This window comes from Scatophagus argus, chromosome 14 (genome assembly GCF_020382885.2).
Source record: "Scatophagus argus isolate fScaArg1 chromosome 14, fScaArg1.pri, whole genome shotgun sequence".
Taxonomy (NCBI): domain Eukaryota; kingdom Metazoa; phylum Chordata; class Actinopteri; family Scatophagidae; genus Scatophagus; species Scatophagus argus.
The window spans coordinates 16,893,422-16,912,065 of record NC_058506.1 but is presented as its reverse complement, the minus strand read 5'-3'; the positions used below and the strand labels follow the sequence as shown (position 1 = coordinate 16,912,065).

The 18,644-nt window shown below is 43.6% G+C and overlaps 1 protein-coding gene across 4 annotated transcripts in view; it reads right to left on the bottom strand.

The window, feature by feature from the left end:
- Positions 1 to 2,303: 2,303 nt before the first annotated feature.
- Positions 2,304 to 18,644, bottom strand: part of fnip1 (folliculin interacting protein 1) — a 37,997-nt gene continuing 21,656 nt past the window's right edge. For all 4 annotated transcript variants that reach the window (XM_046409896.1, XM_046409898.1, XM_046409897.1 and 1 more), the window contains 10 exons: positions 17,129 to 17,264; positions 16,161 to 16,362; positions 15,585 to 15,670; positions 10,830 to 10,976; positions 8,955 to 9,124; positions 6,467 to 8,204; positions 6,145 to 6,310; positions 5,679 to 5,879; positions 5,427 to 5,542; positions 2,304 to 4,931 (listed from right to left, as the gene is read on the bottom strand). In XM_046409896.1, the coding sequence (XP_046265852.1) occupies positions 4,853 to 4,931; positions 5,427 to 5,542; positions 5,679 to 5,879; positions 6,145 to 6,310; positions 6,467 to 8,204; positions 8,955 to 9,124; positions 10,830 to 10,976; positions 15,585 to 15,670; positions 16,161 to 16,362; positions 17,129 to 17,264 (3,041 nt within the window). In that variant the 3' untranslated portion in view covers positions 2,304 to 4,852. The remainder of the gene's footprint in view (positions 4,932 to 5,426; positions 5,543 to 5,678; positions 5,880 to 6,144; positions 6,311 to 6,466; positions 8,205 to 8,954; positions 9,125 to 10,829; positions 10,977 to 15,584; positions 15,671 to 16,160; positions 16,363 to 17,128; positions 17,265 to 18,644) is intronic.

The window sequence follows — 18,644 nt, the reverse complement described above, 5'->3', positions numbered from 1 at the left end:
AGTGAGAGTTGACGACATCTGTCTACCGGCTGCGTTAAAATGCTGTCGGAAATTATTTACGGCGGTGGTGAAACATGAATCACACAAATGATAGCTGAATACTGTATGCGTTTCTGGATCAGCCACAACACTACAACCGCTGAAAGCTGAAGTGAATATTCATCATCTCGTTATAGTGCAATGTTCTGCTGGGAAAACGTGGGTCCTGGTATTCACATGAACGCCACTTTGACACACAACACCCACCTAAACATCAGCTGTACTCCCCAAGGGCACTTTCTCTCTCCCCAGCAGGAAAATGTGAAGAGGAAGATGTCAACCTGGACTCCACATTCCCTAGATCCCAATCCAGTCCAGCATCCATGGGACATGCCGGAGCAAGTCTGATTCACTGAGGCTCCACGGTGGATTGAACTTGGCTCTGACCTGTCGAGGCATGGACACATTCTCTAAAGGCACCTACTCACATCCACGACTGTTCCACTCCTACCCCCACCCCCCATAAGCCTTAAACCCCTGCACACACATGCTCAGTTGGACTGGGATGTGGGTAGTCTGGAGTTCAGGTTGATCTCATTCCTCGGGTCATTCCTGAACAATTCTGCACCAGTGTTTTGGAGGCGTAATGAGAATCAATGGCATCTGCATAAATACCAGGACTTGAGGTTTCCCTGCTGTGGACTGCATTGTAACACGAAGCTCAGTATTATTCACTTCACCTTTCAGGTGGTTTAAAGTGGCTGATCTTTGTTAATGTGTTAAATGCACATCATAAAATATTTGCTGGATAAAAAAAAGATATATTTTTTTTTCAAACTGCAATAAAAATTTTCTTAATTTACTTCAGGTGTGTTTTGAAACTTTACACCAGCTTCACAACACCAATATCTGCCTTTTATAGATGTGGGTAACAGATTATATATGTTTAGAATTCTATAAATTTATATTTATTTATACAGTTGTACATTATAATGAGACAGATAATTTGGACTTCGTGTAGATGGTGTTATTTTCCTTATTAAGGCACTTAAGGCTAATTTCCTCGTCTATAAGAAACAAAATGCCTGTGAACTGAACTTTTCCCATGAGAAAGACGTAACCAAACAACGGATTGAATAAGTTGGTAACAAAATGGAACAAAACAGAAAATTATTATTATTATTATTTTATTTATATGTTATTATTATTTTATTATTTATTTTGCCTGGTGCATACACCAAAAAAAACCAAAAAACCAAAAAAGAACAATCACTTAGACGGCCGAGGCTGTGAAGCTCTAGTGTACGAGCTTCGAAAGTAGTCATTGAATGCGGCGCCGATCCTCCCACTGACACTTCTGAAAACCAGATTGCGAGACGACTGCTGCTCAAAACGTGGAATAATCAGATTACTGCTGTGCATTTGAGAGCAACAGGTCGTCCAAGACTTTTACCGCCTCTGGTTTATGGTGCCTTCGGCTCACTTTTTATTTTACTGTTAAACCTGTACTGGAAAAGCACAAAACTACAAAAACAGTATTTCTGTGTCATGATTTTTTATCGCCTCCTAAGAAAAAGCCGCGGAGAAAGTGGGATTACGTCCTCGTTGACAGGGGACACGCTCGTATTGGCTGCCAGTGCGTTTGCTTCCAGCAGGGACACTCCTTCCTTTATTGCATAACTGCGGTGTGTGTGTGTTTGTGTTTGTGTGTGTTGGGGCTCGTTTAGTTTTAGCTCCTGTGCTGCGTTGACGGTGGGGCGGAGTCACAGTTTCAGGGTGGTAAATTCAAAACGTGTGATCCAGATGTTGACCACTCAGAGTCAAACCACCAATCTAAACCAATAGCGCCATTCTTGTATAACGTTTGCACTGATTTATGGCTACTTTCCAGTCTGTTTTAAAGGAAATGAGACAATTTTATAGAAATAAAGGATAAACGGAGTGGACGATGGATAAACTATTCTGTTTTTGATGTGTGATGCATTTTAGAGGGAAAGAAAAGTAAGACTTCCCAAATGGGATTACCAGCAAATTTAAAACCAGTGCCTACCCATGTTACATTTATATAATGTTGCTGTAGATGAGATGTCAAAAGAATAAACAAGAATAAATCAGAATATGGGATCACACGTTCTTAGTAGTCGACATTCCTTCTGTCGTATCAGCGGATTTGAATTATAGATCTTGGATCTCCGGTTTTCAGTGCTGGCGAAACTATTTTATATTCTTACATCCAATATTTAACATTTCCAGAATTATTATTTTTTTTCTTTCCACATTTCCACATTTGACTCTGCGACAGAAAACATTCCCAGAGACACATAAATTCTTAAGGTCGGCATCTTTATTGCACAACATTCCCATAAAATTGGGAAAAAAAAAATAATTTGAGGAGACAATTCTTAAAAGACATTCTGTACAAATACATGGAAATAAACTGAGTATGTACAGTTTATGTGAACCGTTACACATACCGTGGGCAACTAAATAATTTATTTATATACAAAGAGGGAAAAGCAGATATAAATTCATACCTTTTCAACATAATGGCTGGCTTGTACAAAATGTAGGCTGATACAGCGGAGCATCTTTAATACAGTAACAAGTATGCATATATATAGAAAGATACATCTCTCTCTCTCTCTCTATATATATATATATATGTATATATATATATATTTATACATCAATTTTACCAGCAAAATGAGCTCTCCAGAACTCTGTGATGCATTCATGCTCTCCATTAAGACTTGGATCATATACAGGGTGCGATTTGAGTATACAGAAAGAAATAAACATTGTTCTGGTTGGGGGTTGGGGGCGGGGTACAGTTTTTCTCACAATGCGAGTCACTCTCACTGTAAAGTTCAACATATTTCCTAAAGCACAACAACAAGCTCTGTTACACACAGTGTTTGAGAGGCCTGAGACGTGTTCCAATCTTTAAGATCTTTAGGCATTCGGGCAAATTACTTTCCAGAAACCACCCTGGTGAGTTGTTATTGAGCTGGCCGCTGGCTGAATCAAACTTTGTCCCTTTGCCCGCATTTCTTTTGCCATCAAGGCAAATTTGCTGGGCTAAAAGCACAGTACTGTTGTTAAGTACTGCATGGATGTGCGTGTACATTCAAAACACAGAAGTTCCTATCTGCTTTTGACTGTGGTCATTCTACATAATGCAGTCAGTCGAAGGAGAATATTTTTTTGTTTTTTTAGCTAACCCTATTTCATGTACACTCAAACTGAAAGAAAATACAGATTAATTTCCAACGCTGTCAACTGATAATCACGAGAACAATCAAATTACGTCCCGACTGTCCCTGCTGAAGCCCAGGACAGAATCCAAAAACTGAAGCTGTGGAAGCAACTCAAGCTCCCTTTCACGCGCTGCAAATCGCACCCTGGTTATATGAGAAAGCAACCAAAAGCAATTTGTCTGTTCATGTCATGGAAAATCAATAAAAATATGAAAGAGAGAAAAAAAAATGGTGCTACTATAGTTTTGTATTTTGTGTGTTTTCATTAGTATAATTTCCACAGAAACATGTCTGAAAATAGTGTTAACTGATGCACATTTGAATCTACTGTAAGGCCTACTGCGTGCTCCTCTACTCGTCTCTCTCTGCAGCAAACATCGAAGCCGTAAACATCATATAAACGTGGGGAAGCTATAAAAGTGTGAAAATATTTCAGCATTCTGTTTTGAAAATATACGCAGATGATGCACATTTGAGCTTTTCCACAGTAAAAAGGGACCCTTTCTCCTCCTAAGTCACATTCTGAAGCAAAAAAAAAAAAATTTTTCCTTTCATTTTTATGTGTAACGATCATCCTGAAAAAATTAACGACCTTCCCTTTTTTTTTTCTTTTTTTTTTTTAAAGAACACAGCATAGAGTCTGCACACAGTTGACACTGACATTCCTCTGATTAAAATAGCTTACAAAGTATACCTCAGGGTTTTCTATGGGGTGAGTGTAAATGTGAACGTCATCTACTGCCCATACGAAGATCTGAGGTAGTGCTGTGCCTATGATAAGAATGTCAAAGCCACGTTTAGCCATTTATAAACCAGTACGTAAAACCAAAAAAAAAAAAAAAAAAAATCACAGAGAGCATCGATTACCCCCACGTGGCCAGAAAGTAGGCTTTTTAAGTCAGGTGTGCGTTACAATTTGCAAAAAAAAAACAAAAAGAAAAAAAATTAAAAATGAAAAAAAAAGTTGTCATTTATAGATATCTCTGGGAAATTTGGCTTGTAAACAAATACATGAAGATAAACAAAATGACATTATTGGCATGAGATTGATACTGTTCTCAGTGATATTTACCTCAAAGTAATACTTAAAAATGTCCATCTGTTTCCTTTTAAAATTGTAGTCCGTCACTTCGTACGACCGGGTTTAAGATTGTATAGAAAAAAAAAAAAAGCACTAAGAAGAAACAAAATCCATTGCTGTTATATTGTAGATATCTTAATGTTTCATTCTCAACTGGAAAAATTAATAAAGTCTTTGGCTTTTGTGTCCAAAAATAAAAGAGTCATGTTTTAAAAGGAAACATTCAAACGACAGGAGAAGGTCATTGATTCTTCAGTCGCCTGCAGAGCCTTGCTGCATCTGTGGGACTCTAGTCCCCCCCTGTGGTGCAATATCGCCATTGCAACAAATTCAGCAGCAGTGGTGACGACGGGAGGTGCTGCCTCAGAGAAAACATCCCACTTAGCCTGGGCATACGGGTCAGGGAACCATGTCAGGGGAGGGGCGTCAGCTGCGGAGCATGGACGGGCGTTTATGGGGCCAGAGTGGCGCCACCAAGGTCTGACTGGTTTCCTCAGGCAGATCGCTTGCTTGGGACCTCTGTGCCATTACAGTCTCATAGCAGGATCTGGGCCACATAGGGGGAGTGAGTGCTGGCCACTGCGGCCAACAGGGGAAGGTCGCTGGACTCGATTCTGTAAAGATAGCAGAGCAAAGATCAGGATATGATCAAATCGTTTTTCTTTCAACATTGTGATTTTAAAGATCCGACTCTTTTGAGGATATCAACGTTTAGCTAAAATTATACATTAGTTGTTTCTTGAATTGCACAAGAACTAACATACACCGGTTGATTCTTATCTATAATGCTAGCTCAGCTTCTACTTGGTCTACAACAGTACACCCCAAAGTTGGCCTGCAATAAGGCCATTTAAGTTCCTTGTGAAGGAACCAAGGTTACGTTTACATTGAACAGATCTGGTCGAACCAATTCGTTGAAAGCATTTCCTTCCTCGGAAAACATTTGCAAAGCCGACCTACACATCACTGAGTACCTTGGAGGATTACTGCCACCTGTTGATCAGTGGAATACTGTGAAACAACTGGCTGGACTTGTTATTCAACACATGTGCATATGCATGTCCATATGGGCACCTTTAATAACAAAATCAAAATGGTGAACTGCTTACCCTAAGACCATGCCCAGTTCTTTCACATGGACTCTTGTCTGGCCCTTCAAGTACTCAGCAAGCATCTTACTCTTAAAGTAGATTTCCTGCAGGCGGTCCTCAAGGTGCATTATACACTAAGGAAGTGAGGAAAGAGACAGAAACATGGTTGGTAAAGCTCATGAATCAGAGTGATGACTGTATCAGTGACAAAAACAGCATCTTTGATCCTCTTCCAACATAATAGCAGACAGACTGAAAGGGGTAACATACAAAGTTGGGCGAGAGGTTGAGTTTGTAGAGCTGGTGAGTGGACTGTAATAAGCTGGACACCAGGCTGGACACCAGGACTTCCTTCCCCAGCTTGTTGACATCTGTGGCTCGTCTCTGACTGCTGGCCACCTGCACCGTCCACTTGTCTGTGTCTGCTATAATGCAGACAGCCTCTGCTATGGGCTCATCCAAAACTGGATGCTGCAGAGGACAAGAACAGTCATTGAAACCGAAGGGAAAACGGGGATTCGTCGCACGTTAACGCATGCCTAAAACACCTAAACAAACGATAAATGTCCACTCCTAATTAGCAGTCACAGAAATCATTCTTTTGTATTGAAACATGTTTGAAACAACTGAAATGGGGCTGCCCAATGATTCACAATTATCAATCTACTTTCAATGGTACTGGCAAAAGAAATGCACACTGCGATAAAGAACAGCTCTCAGCACGCCAATCCTTTACCTGAACAGCGTGGGTTAATTCGGACATGAGGCTCTGCCGGAGTTTTTCGTCGCTGGGCATCCCGTGCAGTACAAAGTCTGGCACGTAGGTGGGGCAGTAGCCTCCAAACAGAGACCGGCCAAAATTGGCGATGGTTGGCTTCGAGTAGTTCTCCACCAACTTTGACCTATAAATTAAACAAACAACACAACAGCTTTTTTGCTTTGTTTTGTTTTCACATGATGAGTGTTATTATATTAGTTACATTCAAAGCACTTCATACAAGAGCACACGGTTTGTTTATGAATGAATGAAAGAATGAAGGTACAAGTCCTCCACTCACCCTGGGAAGGCCACCAGCACTTCCTCCTGCCAGTCCTCCGTCTCCTCGCTCTCACTGTCCCCCAGCGCGCTGTCTGAGCTCTCGTTGCGTGGTATCTCCCAGTCATTTAAGGGCACTGCTTTGTGTTTTTGGTCCACTTTGCTGTTACTGCTTACATCGTGCGGGACGGGGATTGACAACAGCAGGGCCTTGTCCTGCTCAGCAGAACAGCCCCTGCAGCAGCAGTTATCGGATGAATCTGTAGACCCACACCTGCACCTCCTCTGGACATCCAACGCCTCCTTCCTGCTGCACACTACCTCTGCATTACCTGAACCTAAACAGAGTCCCAAACCCTGACTGATGCCTGCCCCCTGACATCTGTGACCCCCAGGGTCACCAGGCCGAGACACTCCCGAGGGGTCCAACAAGTCTTTGAGCATACTGTCTGTGGTGCCTGGCTCCTGTCGTTTGGCCACATAGTCTATAGTCCTAGTCTCCACAGGGTTCTCCAGGCTGAAATACTCATCAAAATCGTCCATACAGTTTGGGCTCCACTGGGGCATCTTACTGGATACCCGCTGCAGGACTGGAGCCGCCTTGGTCTGTTTGGTTTGGTCCTCTGGTGCACAATTGCTGCTGGTCACTGAATCCGTTCCTCTCTGCAGCTGCTGCGGTTGCTGTTGATAACACTGCCCTTGATGAAGCTGCTGCTGTTGCAGCAGATGATCTTTGAGGTGTTTCTTGTGCCTTTTGATTTCCTCCTCCACCTTCTTTCTGCGGCTCTCTGTGTCCGACTCAGGAGACATGGAGTCTCCAATGAGGAAAGTGACTTTTGTTGTCGGCTCGTCCTCCTCTGATAGAGTCAAAGCCATGGACCCCGTCACTGCGTTTCCTACCATCACTGGCACTGGCACTGCAGCAGCCACACTCTTATCTGGGGGCTTCTTCTCTAAAGACATGCCCAAAGGCCGAGAAGCAAGCACTCTGGTAGGTTGGTTCCCCATGCCTGCATCCATCCCAGGCTCTGCCCCAGGGTTTTTACCCTCTGTGGTGACAGGAGTTGGGGGTGGACTGGTGGTTGCGGATAGGGATGGGACAATAAGTTTCAGTTCACTATTGGTCTCTGTATTCAGCACACAGAGCTGCTCCCCGGGGGAGGCCGAGCCGACACGCAGCACCGTCTCCAGTCTGGCCTCTGAGGCCAGTGGGCTGCTTGACTCTCTGTGCAGCTCCCCTGGTTCAGCTGCTTCTGTAGTTCTGATAATGGGGTTGTTACATTGGCTGTGCTCCGTCTGAAGCACGCTGCTCCTTGACCCTTGACTTTCACTGCTGTCCTCCTCGTCTTCCTCATCCTCATCTTCCTCCTTGGGTGTGTCCACGGTGCCATGCTCCACCTCAGTGTCTGTGTAGGTGCTGCTCTGGAGGCTGTTGTCTGAACGGTAGCTGCTGTCCTCTGCCTCGATCTGTTGGCTCTGGGCGCCTTGGGACAAATAGTCCCCGCTGGGCTTATGGACGGTAACCAGCACATAGTCCGACTCCTCCACCTCTCCTTTCCTTAGAGAGGTGGTGATGAGGGAGCCTGGCATCACAATGGCCTCATCCTCAGCACTGTCCAGCATGTGGGTCTCCAGCAGCTCGGAGCAGCGAATGAAGTAGGTGAGGACGTAGAGTAGTCTCTGGACCAGTTCCTGTCTGCGACCGACTACCACTGTCCTCGACAGCCGTACTGGTGACCCAATGGAGCCGTACAGGTCACCTACACACAGTGACAGAAAAGAAAACAGCAAAACATTAGCATAAAAGTAAATTGTACAGAGTAAAACTTTGCTGTTTGCCAAGTTTCATATTTTTGTTATGTCAGCTAAGACAGAAATAATGCATGGTACAAAGTTTATCAAACTAAAAATCGTATGTTTAAAATATTAACATACACTGTTCTTCTTAATATAACATAGAGGTAATCCTTTGTCGAGGAGAGATTGAGGTGTGCAAGCAGCTGCTATCGCATGCAGTTTTCAGACACGATCACTAGGTGTCACTATAAACTCACTTTCTACATGTCTACTGTGTCACTTGAGGTGAAAGTGTGAACTCCTGAGCATGCTCTTTAAGATGTCTGTACATTAACAGGACACCGTTACATGGGGGAAAGCATTCAATCATAATCCAAGCCTGCATCTGCAGGCTTATTACATCTTCTTTTGAAAATTGCATGTTTATCAAACATGAGGTCTCTACATTTGTGTGAAATGCTGCTACAGGGATGATTTAAACTTCACTACAGGAACTGCACTGCACCTGTGACACTGACACAAATAGCTGCATACAGGCTGAAGGCTTAACAGAGCAGCATCACATATCTCCATGCTGTAATGACAAGTTAGGATGCTTTCAAGCTTCAGCCAAGACGAAGACCAGACACAGATGTTTTGATTCCCTGGACAAATGTATGTTCAACTCACCCTGTGTGTGTGTGTGTGTGTGTGTTTGTGTTTCAACCCCTCACCTAGCTGTGCCCAGAGTGGGTTGTAAGGGTGCGTCTTTGCCAGCATATCGACGCTCTTGGAGGAGTGTTTCTCGAGGAAGATCTTGATTGGGGGCTGCCCATTGGGCATGACAGTGGGCACCCAGGCCAGATGATTGGTAAGGACGGCCGTCAATAACGCGGGGAGGAATCTGGAAGATCAGACACAAGTTTGTCAGCAAAGAGAGCACAGGAGAACCATTTAAACATTTACTTCCTAACTGGGTGCACTCAGAAATTATGTTTTCCCTCCTGACCTAGTTTTCTCAAGTCAGAAGTTTTCTCACTGACCAGAAACTTTGGTCAGATGTTTTCTTGCTAAACTCGACATATATATATACACAGATCCATTGTTTCACACACACACACACACACACAAATTCTATTAGCATGATTCACTTCTCAGTTCTGACCACAAGCGTCTACTTCCCTTCCTGTCTCATGACTCAACACTCATGGTGGTCAAGTTCAGTCACGTGTCGGAACACAGATGTGAGTGCGGCAGTCATCAAAACCATCAGTCATGGGAATACTGAGGAGAAGCCTCAGGGAGGAAGTGACATGATACAGTCAAGTTCAGCGGCCGCACGGAGGACGCAATGCTTCATCTGCGAGTCAACATCACGAAGCTGAGTGGTAGTCATCCTAACCAGTGCTGGTGGAAATAATGACTTTAAGTGAGAAACAGTGCCGACAGAGCAATAGCAATGGTTGCCTTGGAGACCCAGTTTCTATTCATGGTCAACAATGAAAGGCTCTGCAGGAATTTAGGGAACATGTGAAACTACACTTGTTCAAGTAGTATAGTGCGGATGTTCTAAAATATACTCTGTTTCTGATAGTGTACTACTGTAATATTTCCAATCAAACAGTGTGGGGAGGCACCATGACTTGACCGTTGCTGTGCTCAGATGTTAATCACTGATTGTTTTATCCTGCACTGTTGTGTTTAATATTTTAGTTAACACTGGTAAACACTTACTCAATCTTATCCTCATCCTGCACTGCCAGGCTTTTACGTTTTATGTTTGTCTAATACAGGATTATTGCTTTTGTACAGTGTACAAAGGTTGTCCACGCAGCACAACACAAGTGAAGTACTGTGGACACTAAAACTGACTATACTGAATGCATTTCAGACAAAAAAGAAAGTTAAAAGACATTTCTTTGGGCTCTGGGAGCTTCTTAAGGGGCTTAGAATAAATGATGTATCGGTTAATAATATATATATAAAAAAAAACAGCTGATGAAAAATCGTTACTTGCAGCTTTCCTAAAGGGAATATAAGCTTATTTTCTATGACTCAGCAAACAAGATGAGGAAAAACACACATATCTTTAAGAAATTGCTGGCAATCATTCCAGCCCTTTAAGACCAACTCGATCTAAGAATTCAGTTCACTATACTGAATGCTACTTAATGAACTGTGCTGAATACGGGTGCAATGTTCAATAAAAAGCCTTGCTACCAATTCATAAATGTACAATCAGCAGTGGTTTGGCATGGCTTTGTACCGGCAACAATAAGCAATTCGAGACTGCCGGGGATCCTCTCATTCACAGCTCCCTCTAAGGCAGACAAATAAATGTAAAGGAGGGTGAAACATTCGCAGTCTGTGTGCTTGTAAGTGTAAAAAAAATGGAGAGACAGACATCAGAATGTGGGAGACAGAAATGAATGGCCTGTGTGTGAACCTGCATGTGTTTCTCTGTCGATACGCTCAACCAGAAAGTGCAAGCAAGCAAAAGACACAAGCGCAACAAATGCTGACAACATCCCTGTTCGGGATACAAGCGCTTAAGCTCCTGCAAGACTGGCTGATGGCGGATCAGGTGCGAGCACAATCACACACTCAACTGGTTCTTGGAGGCCTGCTCCATCAGCAGGGAGAGCTCCCTCATGAAGTGACCGCAGAGCTGGTTCTTCTCCGAAGCTCCAGACATCATGGTCAACCAGACGGGCTCAGCCACGCGGGGCATGGTGTACAGGTCGCAGATGGTCATCCTGGACGTGAGGTGCAGAGAGGTAGGGTGGGATGGAAGAGGGAAAGGTCATGGAGAGAGCGAATGAAAGGGAAGGAGGGGAAGAGAGAGAAAACAGACAGAGAGAACAGAGGTGTTATTGTCTCTTGGGGTAAACAAAAGAGATTTCAGTTCACAGAGCTTTGCTGTCTGCGTTGAGGCCATGGGAGACCCTTGGATGTGTGTGCGCATTTGTAAGTCCAGCAAACTTGTACACGTGCACACACACATACACACCCCTGTCTCTCTCTCTGTACAGTGCACTTGTGTGTGCCTGGGGGTATATCTATCTGTATGTGGCTCTTTGGGCCATTTGTCCATTGAGAAGGACTGGAGTTTCCATGGAACGCGGGGCGTATGGGTGAGCATGTCTCGGCCGGGGGCCAAGCGTTGACACAGGGGCAGAGGGGAATCTCTGCAGCCTGAGGAATGTGGAGAATCGGGCGGTTTTGAGTCAGAGCTGAAATATGGACCGCAGCTGCTGGATAATCAGAAACCAGCTGTCACTTTTTATTAGGGGATGAGGCGTTTCTGCAAGTTTCATCGGCTTACTCTCATTCCGCGCAAACAAAGAAACTGAATGCATTATAAAATCTTCAACAGACACAGCAAATACAGTAGTATAACTGGAGGAATTTGAAAGTATAACAGAGCGTCATCAAACAGTTTTACAACATTGATTTAGTCTTATTGGACACAGCAGGAGACCTCGGGGCGGTTAAGGTTATTTATTCAGTAAACTCACAACCTCTTTTTCCTGTTAAAAACCCAGTGACAGAGGAGATGCAGACAGGCAGCATGAAGACACAAAGCACAGGTGTCACACAGTGAAAGTGACCTTCACTAACTTCAGTATTCCTGTAATCAAGCTATTTTAGGTTAGTGCATTTTTCAAGGAAAAGAGGAAGGCTGTGTGTAATCTTTGTTTACACGCTTATGACAAGTTCTAAACTGGGCGAGAAAAGAAGAACCAATAAATTTAACGGCACTGCAACACAGTTCTTACTTAACAGTTTTGTGTTGTAACCCTAAACCTGCCCTCGATATTAATAAGCAACAGAATGACAGTTGGGAGGAGTTATGGTGTTAATGCACAAGGATGAAAACTGACTGACTGACTGTCAACAAAACAACTCAGTTTTTACAGCCTTGAGTGCTTTATGTCACAAGCAATAAAGCTTTAGTTTGATAAAATGATTAATTGGCTGGCTAGCAAAAATGGCACGTTCTCACTCAAATAAATCACATCGAATCATTCAACAAGGACACCACAAGTGCACCAGAGCATACAGAACTAGACTAAAGAGAAACATAAATGCAGTGCTGCGTAGCCACGACAGGGTAAACCAGAATGTCTGTCACTCAGCACACACAAAACACGTCTCAGACTCTCTTTACATCTTCCTGCCAGCAGCGCGGAGATGATCCGTCATTTATACACCGGCATCAAATGAGCTAATAATGCTTTATTCATTCATGTGTTAGAAATGGGTTCACATATCCGTGGCCTTTACAAGCCCAACTTGACCCTGCTGCATCTGGTGAACCCTCAGTAGGAAGAAATCTGATGACGAGCCAGCGCTGGACGGCCATGAAATCCAGACTCATCTTCTCTGTAGCAGCTGTTCAGGTGAACTTGAAAAAGTGTGGTTGCGAGGTGACCTATGTGTCAGGTTGAAAAGTCGTACTATGAAGGGCAGCGATTCAAACACTCCTTGACCTCAGCTTTCTCGGCTTTCGACTTATGTGGCCCTCCAGAGTTAATGATGACTGACGTACTGTGGTTCCAATTACTAATCAACCTCACTTTCGGGTAAAATGCGGGATGGCGGATTCAAACAGTCCACCAACTGTTTTCTCAAAAACCAGCATGCTGGGAAGGATAAGAGCAGTTTATGTTATGTACGTGTGGCCGTGGTGGATGGGAATTCGACTCGTACGCCTGCCGCGTTAGGTGGTTTTGTGTCTCTCAGTACTCCTGCTTGTGCTCTGGCTGCAGACCTCAACATAACCCCAATACAGTCTTGTGTCACTTTTATGTTCACATGCCTCTGCAAAGTGCGCTGCTTATCTTTGTCCACATGCATGGGTATTTGTGAGTGCCCACCCTCCAACTATGTCAAAGCCAGTGACAAGCAAAGGCATTTCTTCCACTTTCTTTCTGTAATGTTCCATGAAGTCAAAACCCCTTAATGGCAAAGGTGGCCAAACATATATTTAGCTGTGGTCTGAAGGTGAGATTTTACAGATATTTTGTTTGTCCTGAGCAATAGCGTTCCTCCTACTGGCACTCACATATTATTTACTATTCTGGTGCCCGTGGCCAGTGTCTGAGATAGATAGGGTTGCCACTCAGGAGGCTTGGGTTGCTGTGGCCGTCCGCCAACAGGCATATGACTGCAGCAATGAGGGGACCTCCGATGGGGAACCGCCTGCCAGCGTGTGTGTGTGTTGCAAGTGAAAGTAGTGGTGGAGACAAGCATGCATGCACACACCACACACAGACCATAAAATAAGTTTTACGAGTATGAATATAGCACTGTCAGACAGTACTTAGAAGCATATCTCACAGGCGCAGAAATGCAATTTTGGAACCTAATCAGGATTTGGATTTCATATCATTGCTAATAATGATCAAATGCTGCTAGAGCTACAGAGTTGAGACGTTAACTTGTAGTTTCTCAAATTTTGGTCACATAAGCTTCCTTAAAGCATGAACTCCCAGCATGCACTGCAGATACAATGCCACATCTTTGGTTTGCTCAAGATAGGTAGGGAACAGTGTGTTTCTCCTTTCTTTTACACAACGTATTTCAACATCTCTTCCTGGGCTTGGCGGCCTGGTGCGCATGATATTCATGATTTATTTTTTTAAAGCAATCAATTAAATAAACAAAAGGAACATACGAGTAGAGGCAGAGGCTGTTACCTCCACACTATACCCTCACACATAAACCACAGTGAGTGTTCATTAATTATTGATTGCTGCGACACTTCGGCACACGGCATCAGTAACTGGGACAGAATTACATAATCCCTCCACCTCACCTGTTATCCTCAGATCCCAGAAATTCACCTTCTCACACTGCATGCACACCGACAGTCAGTGGCGGACTGTAAAGTACTTTTCTCAAGTACTGTACTTGAGTATTTCCGTTTTAAGAAACTTTATACTTCTACGAAATATCGTACTTTTACTCCACTGTGTTTGTCTTTAGTTACGACTAACTTATCAGATCACAGTTTTTCATACCCACATATCTCCAAAGTGATGAACCTGAATTAAACTTTTTCTGATAAACTAAAGGAAGAAACGGATACTCTCCACTTTTAATTCTGAAAGCTTCTTCCACCAGTGCTTACAGTTAGAATGTCACCTGTAAGAAGTCACCTGTCAGAACTGCACCTTTAATGCTTCAGCTATTCCAAATCAGCATTTGATTCAAATGTTTCAATTAAACATTCAAACAAAGAAGCACTTAATGATGTGTTTATGGCAGTTATGTATCAGTGTGATCGCGAAATGTTCTCTGTTAAACTATATAGACAAGATGCTTCTTTTGTCTGCAAGCAACATCAGCTGGTGATTGTCAGGTGTTAAGAGCAAAAATGCTGTTTACTGCCTACTTGATATACTTTTGGAAAAGAAACTCTAAATGATGGCTGCTCACCCACTAGCTTTACAAAGCATGATTTGAATGAAAGGCATGTGCAAAATACTTCTCAGGTCATTAAAGCTGGCCAAATGTTAGTGCCCTGACACGAGTAACACAGGATGAGGACTTGGTGACCTACTTTAACACGAAGAGTTTGCTGTTGGTGCAGTTTAGATATGGGCGAACTTTATTTGAGGACTTCAGAGTTTGCATGTAGTTTCAGCACAAATATACTACTTTGGAAAAAGTAAAAAACAAATGTTTTAAAGATGAAATTATTTGGAAGATGTGACACCAGCTGCGTCTTTACTCTACAGCATCTGTTCTGCCTCATTCCTCCCCTGTGCAGCATGCTGTAAGCCACAAAGTTTACAAATGTCTCACGACCATTGATACACAGAAGGAAAAATACATGCTGCAGAGCATGCTCCTGTGTCAGATTTTATGGTGCAGATAAATGATCTATAGTGTCAAGCAAGCAGTATCTGTTTTCTGGAAACAGATTTTAAATGTCACATCTCCCTGAGTCTGCATGATGTGGACACCTTGCTATGTACCCAGGGGAGAATAAGTGTTTGGCCACAGTACATAGAAACTGAAACAAACGATGATGTTGGCAGAAGCTTGTGTTTGAGAGCTTGCTAATAAACATGCAGTAAAAAAACTGGGATTGTGTTTGGCTCCATGGAAAACGTAGCTCAAATCTGTGCTATACAGGTGAATCTCCACGTGACACTACAGGATAATCTGTTCTAAAATTCTGAATTTGTAAAGTGACGGCTGCCCATGGACGCGATAAACACTCTAAAAAGTCTACTGTTATCAGATGTTTACGACATGTTTGCAAGTTTGCTCATGAGGCAAAGAAGGCACACACGAAAATACACCAGATTACTGTCTGTGTCATAATGAGTGAATGTGAGCTGTTGCCCAACCTGAACTCGTTGAGGCCGTCCACCATTCGGCTGTAAGCCAAGGCCCTCTGGCTGGCATCAGCTGACCGCCGACTCATCTTCATGGCCTTGAGTGTGACACAACACAAATATGCTTTGAGATATTTGGCATTCAAACTGACAAACAAAGTTACAGGAAAGGTGGAGCAAGGAATTTGCCAGGGACAAGAGAGGGAGTGGGGTGGCAGGAGGGAAGATGGTGGGCAAAGTTGGAAGCCATCCAGAGATTTGACAGTGCCAACAACAGACACCAGTAAACAGAACCGCAGATATAAAAGGTATGACTATTGACCAGTCAATCTGACAGCAACTCTGCTCATTACAACAGCAAAGGGTGGGAGGGTTTGCATTTGGGACTATTCATATATCACTGCTAAAAGGATTGTGCTGACAAGTTTGTCTCAACAGTGTCAAGCGAGGAGCCAAACAAGAACACAAATGCAGAAAAAGCACGAGAGCAAACAAGCCTTCATCACACGAAAGAGGAAGAGAAAAGTACAACTCTTATCAAAAACAAATGAAGTTAGTCGATAATCTCAGTCAAGGGAGGATAATCACCTGTTCAATGGCGCTCTTGAGTTTGTTCATGTGGCTTTCAAAGAGTGGAAAGTGGGAGAAGAAGAAATCCTGGAAGCGACTGTTCTCCTCAGGGTTGGGAGACAGCATGAAGATGACCCCGATCGCAATCTTCTTCTTCCGGGCCACACTAAGGTTTGGTCCGCCGCTTTCGTCAGACATGTTGAAGCTCTCCTCCACTGACCTGATCGGGACAGGGTACAGAGGAGTTACAATAACAGAGGCAGGCCTGATACAAAGCTGCATCTTAGTTTACAGATTACCTCACAGGCAGAACTGGTCAGAATATCGTTTATGGTCTTCTTTTGCCAAGCATCTTTCTTATACATATGCAGCAGGTTAATACTATGAGCTAACACTTAGATATCACAAGTAAATATTGTGAATAAGTACCCAACTCAACAGTTAAGAAGAAAAAGAAATTTGGATACATCTATTAAACAAAGAAAACATATCAGGAGATACCTAATCCTTGCCTTTTTTACTGCAGCAGCTGGTAAACAAGATCCTTTGGCATTGTTGAACTGAAGCGCCTAGTAGATTAGAGAGCTCCGAGGCCGACAGCTGCATTTACAGTGTCAGGCCAACACAGCATCCCGTCTAGCCACAGCACTGAGTGTGTCTGTGTGTGTTCGTGAGTGCAGTTTTAAGTGCATAGCAGCAATGTGTGTCATTTTCCCAGCGGCCTGCTGGATTCTGAGGAAGTCCTCACAGGATAAACTTTACAAAAGCCTGTCAGAGGCCCCGAGCAGGAATGATAAATTTCTCCAAAAAGGTTCTCAAGTGACTGGGAAAATAAATGTTAAGTGCGTGTTTGGAAAGTTGTGCAGAAAAGCGCCTGGATTTTAAACACTTGTTTCCTAGAAGTTAAGCCTGTTAACTGGTGTAAAATGTATGTGAACATGCAAAATGCACAGGTGTTTGCGCATGTATGACTGTATGCATCTCACCATCGGGGGAAGACGCCGTTTTCCAGGCTGGTAGTTTGGCTGCGGAGCCATCGGCGCTGGTAGCTGGAAGCACAGCTGCTGGTCAGGGAGGAGCCAGGAGACGGGAAGGGAGTGATCAACAGGCTGCTCAGAGAAGCTAAAGGGACAGAGGGATTGGAGGTGGACGGAGGAGAGGAATTACGAGGGAGAAGAGAGAAAGGACAAGAGTGAGTCAGACAGCAAGTGCGTAGGGTTATTCACTCTGAATGACACACGCACACACACTACCACACGGAGCTAGAAAGAAATCTGGGACAATAACTGTTCTTACTTAGACACTAAAATAAACACAGCACACAAAATACACTGACACGTGAAACACAATCAGTTTTCTGAATAGCTTTTATATGAAACCTAATGCCAGACAGCCTCAAAAAAGTCACATGCTGCAGTTGCTGGATAACCTGGCTTTACACCAGGCTGGCATGATAATGACAACCTAGCCACACACACACACAAACACACACACACACAGTTTACAAGCCCTAGTCACAAGGTTAATCAATGGTCACATGGACCATTTAGATTGTGTGTGATCATGTGGGTGTGTGAGAAGAGATAAAGAGAGACAAACAGCACATGCTGAGTGATTGAGAGAGGAAAAAAGCACTAGTGAGCTGTGCACCTCGCAGAACTATATAAACTATAGTTTAAACTATAGTTTAAGACAAGAGAGGTTTGTGTCAGAGGGATATGTATGCATTTGTGTGTGTGCCAGAGTTCGATGAAGAGCTCTCCAGTCCAACCGCAGCGGGGAGGTGGACGGAGAGCGGAGCTGAGAGAACGAGGCTCGAATTAGAAGCTCGTTTAATAGTAGCAGGTTTTTAGAGCTGCTATATTTAATCCTCTGCATGTGACCCGGGTTTGAACAGAAAGCGCAATTCCGGTCATACCAGTCATGCCAGTTGGACATGCTGGTGTTTATAGAGGGGGTAGGGGGCAGAACACTGGGGGAGGGCAGGGGTCAGTTTCCATTGCGCAAGGTTTTCCGGACCTAAGAGGCCCTCTGAACTGCGCCACATGGTCTTCCATCCCTGCATCACCTTCTTTATTAATGGTTTTAAGTCAAAATACTTGAAATGTTGAGGATTGTTGTCTCTCTTACCCTGCATCTCTCACCTTTCTCATACTTTCATTCAATACTCACCAAAAATCAATCATGTTGGGGTGGAGGAGGCACGTTCGGGTCATTTAATGAATGGAAAACTGTGCGCATGTACGTCCGCATACCACATTAGTGAAGTTGCAGCTGAAGCACCGGCGGTGAAAATAACCAGGGCTTGCGTAACTGTTCGCTCTCTTGACCTTGAACAGTGCAGTTGAAGCTGGCCTTCCATTTTGACACAGGAAGTGCTTCATTAGCTGCATCATTCTGAAATTCTGTGAGAGCCTGTGATGTGTCTGAGGCGAAAGGGGGGACACACGAAACTCTCTGAATAGTAATGGTCCATTAATTTTCTGTCTTAACACTTGATCT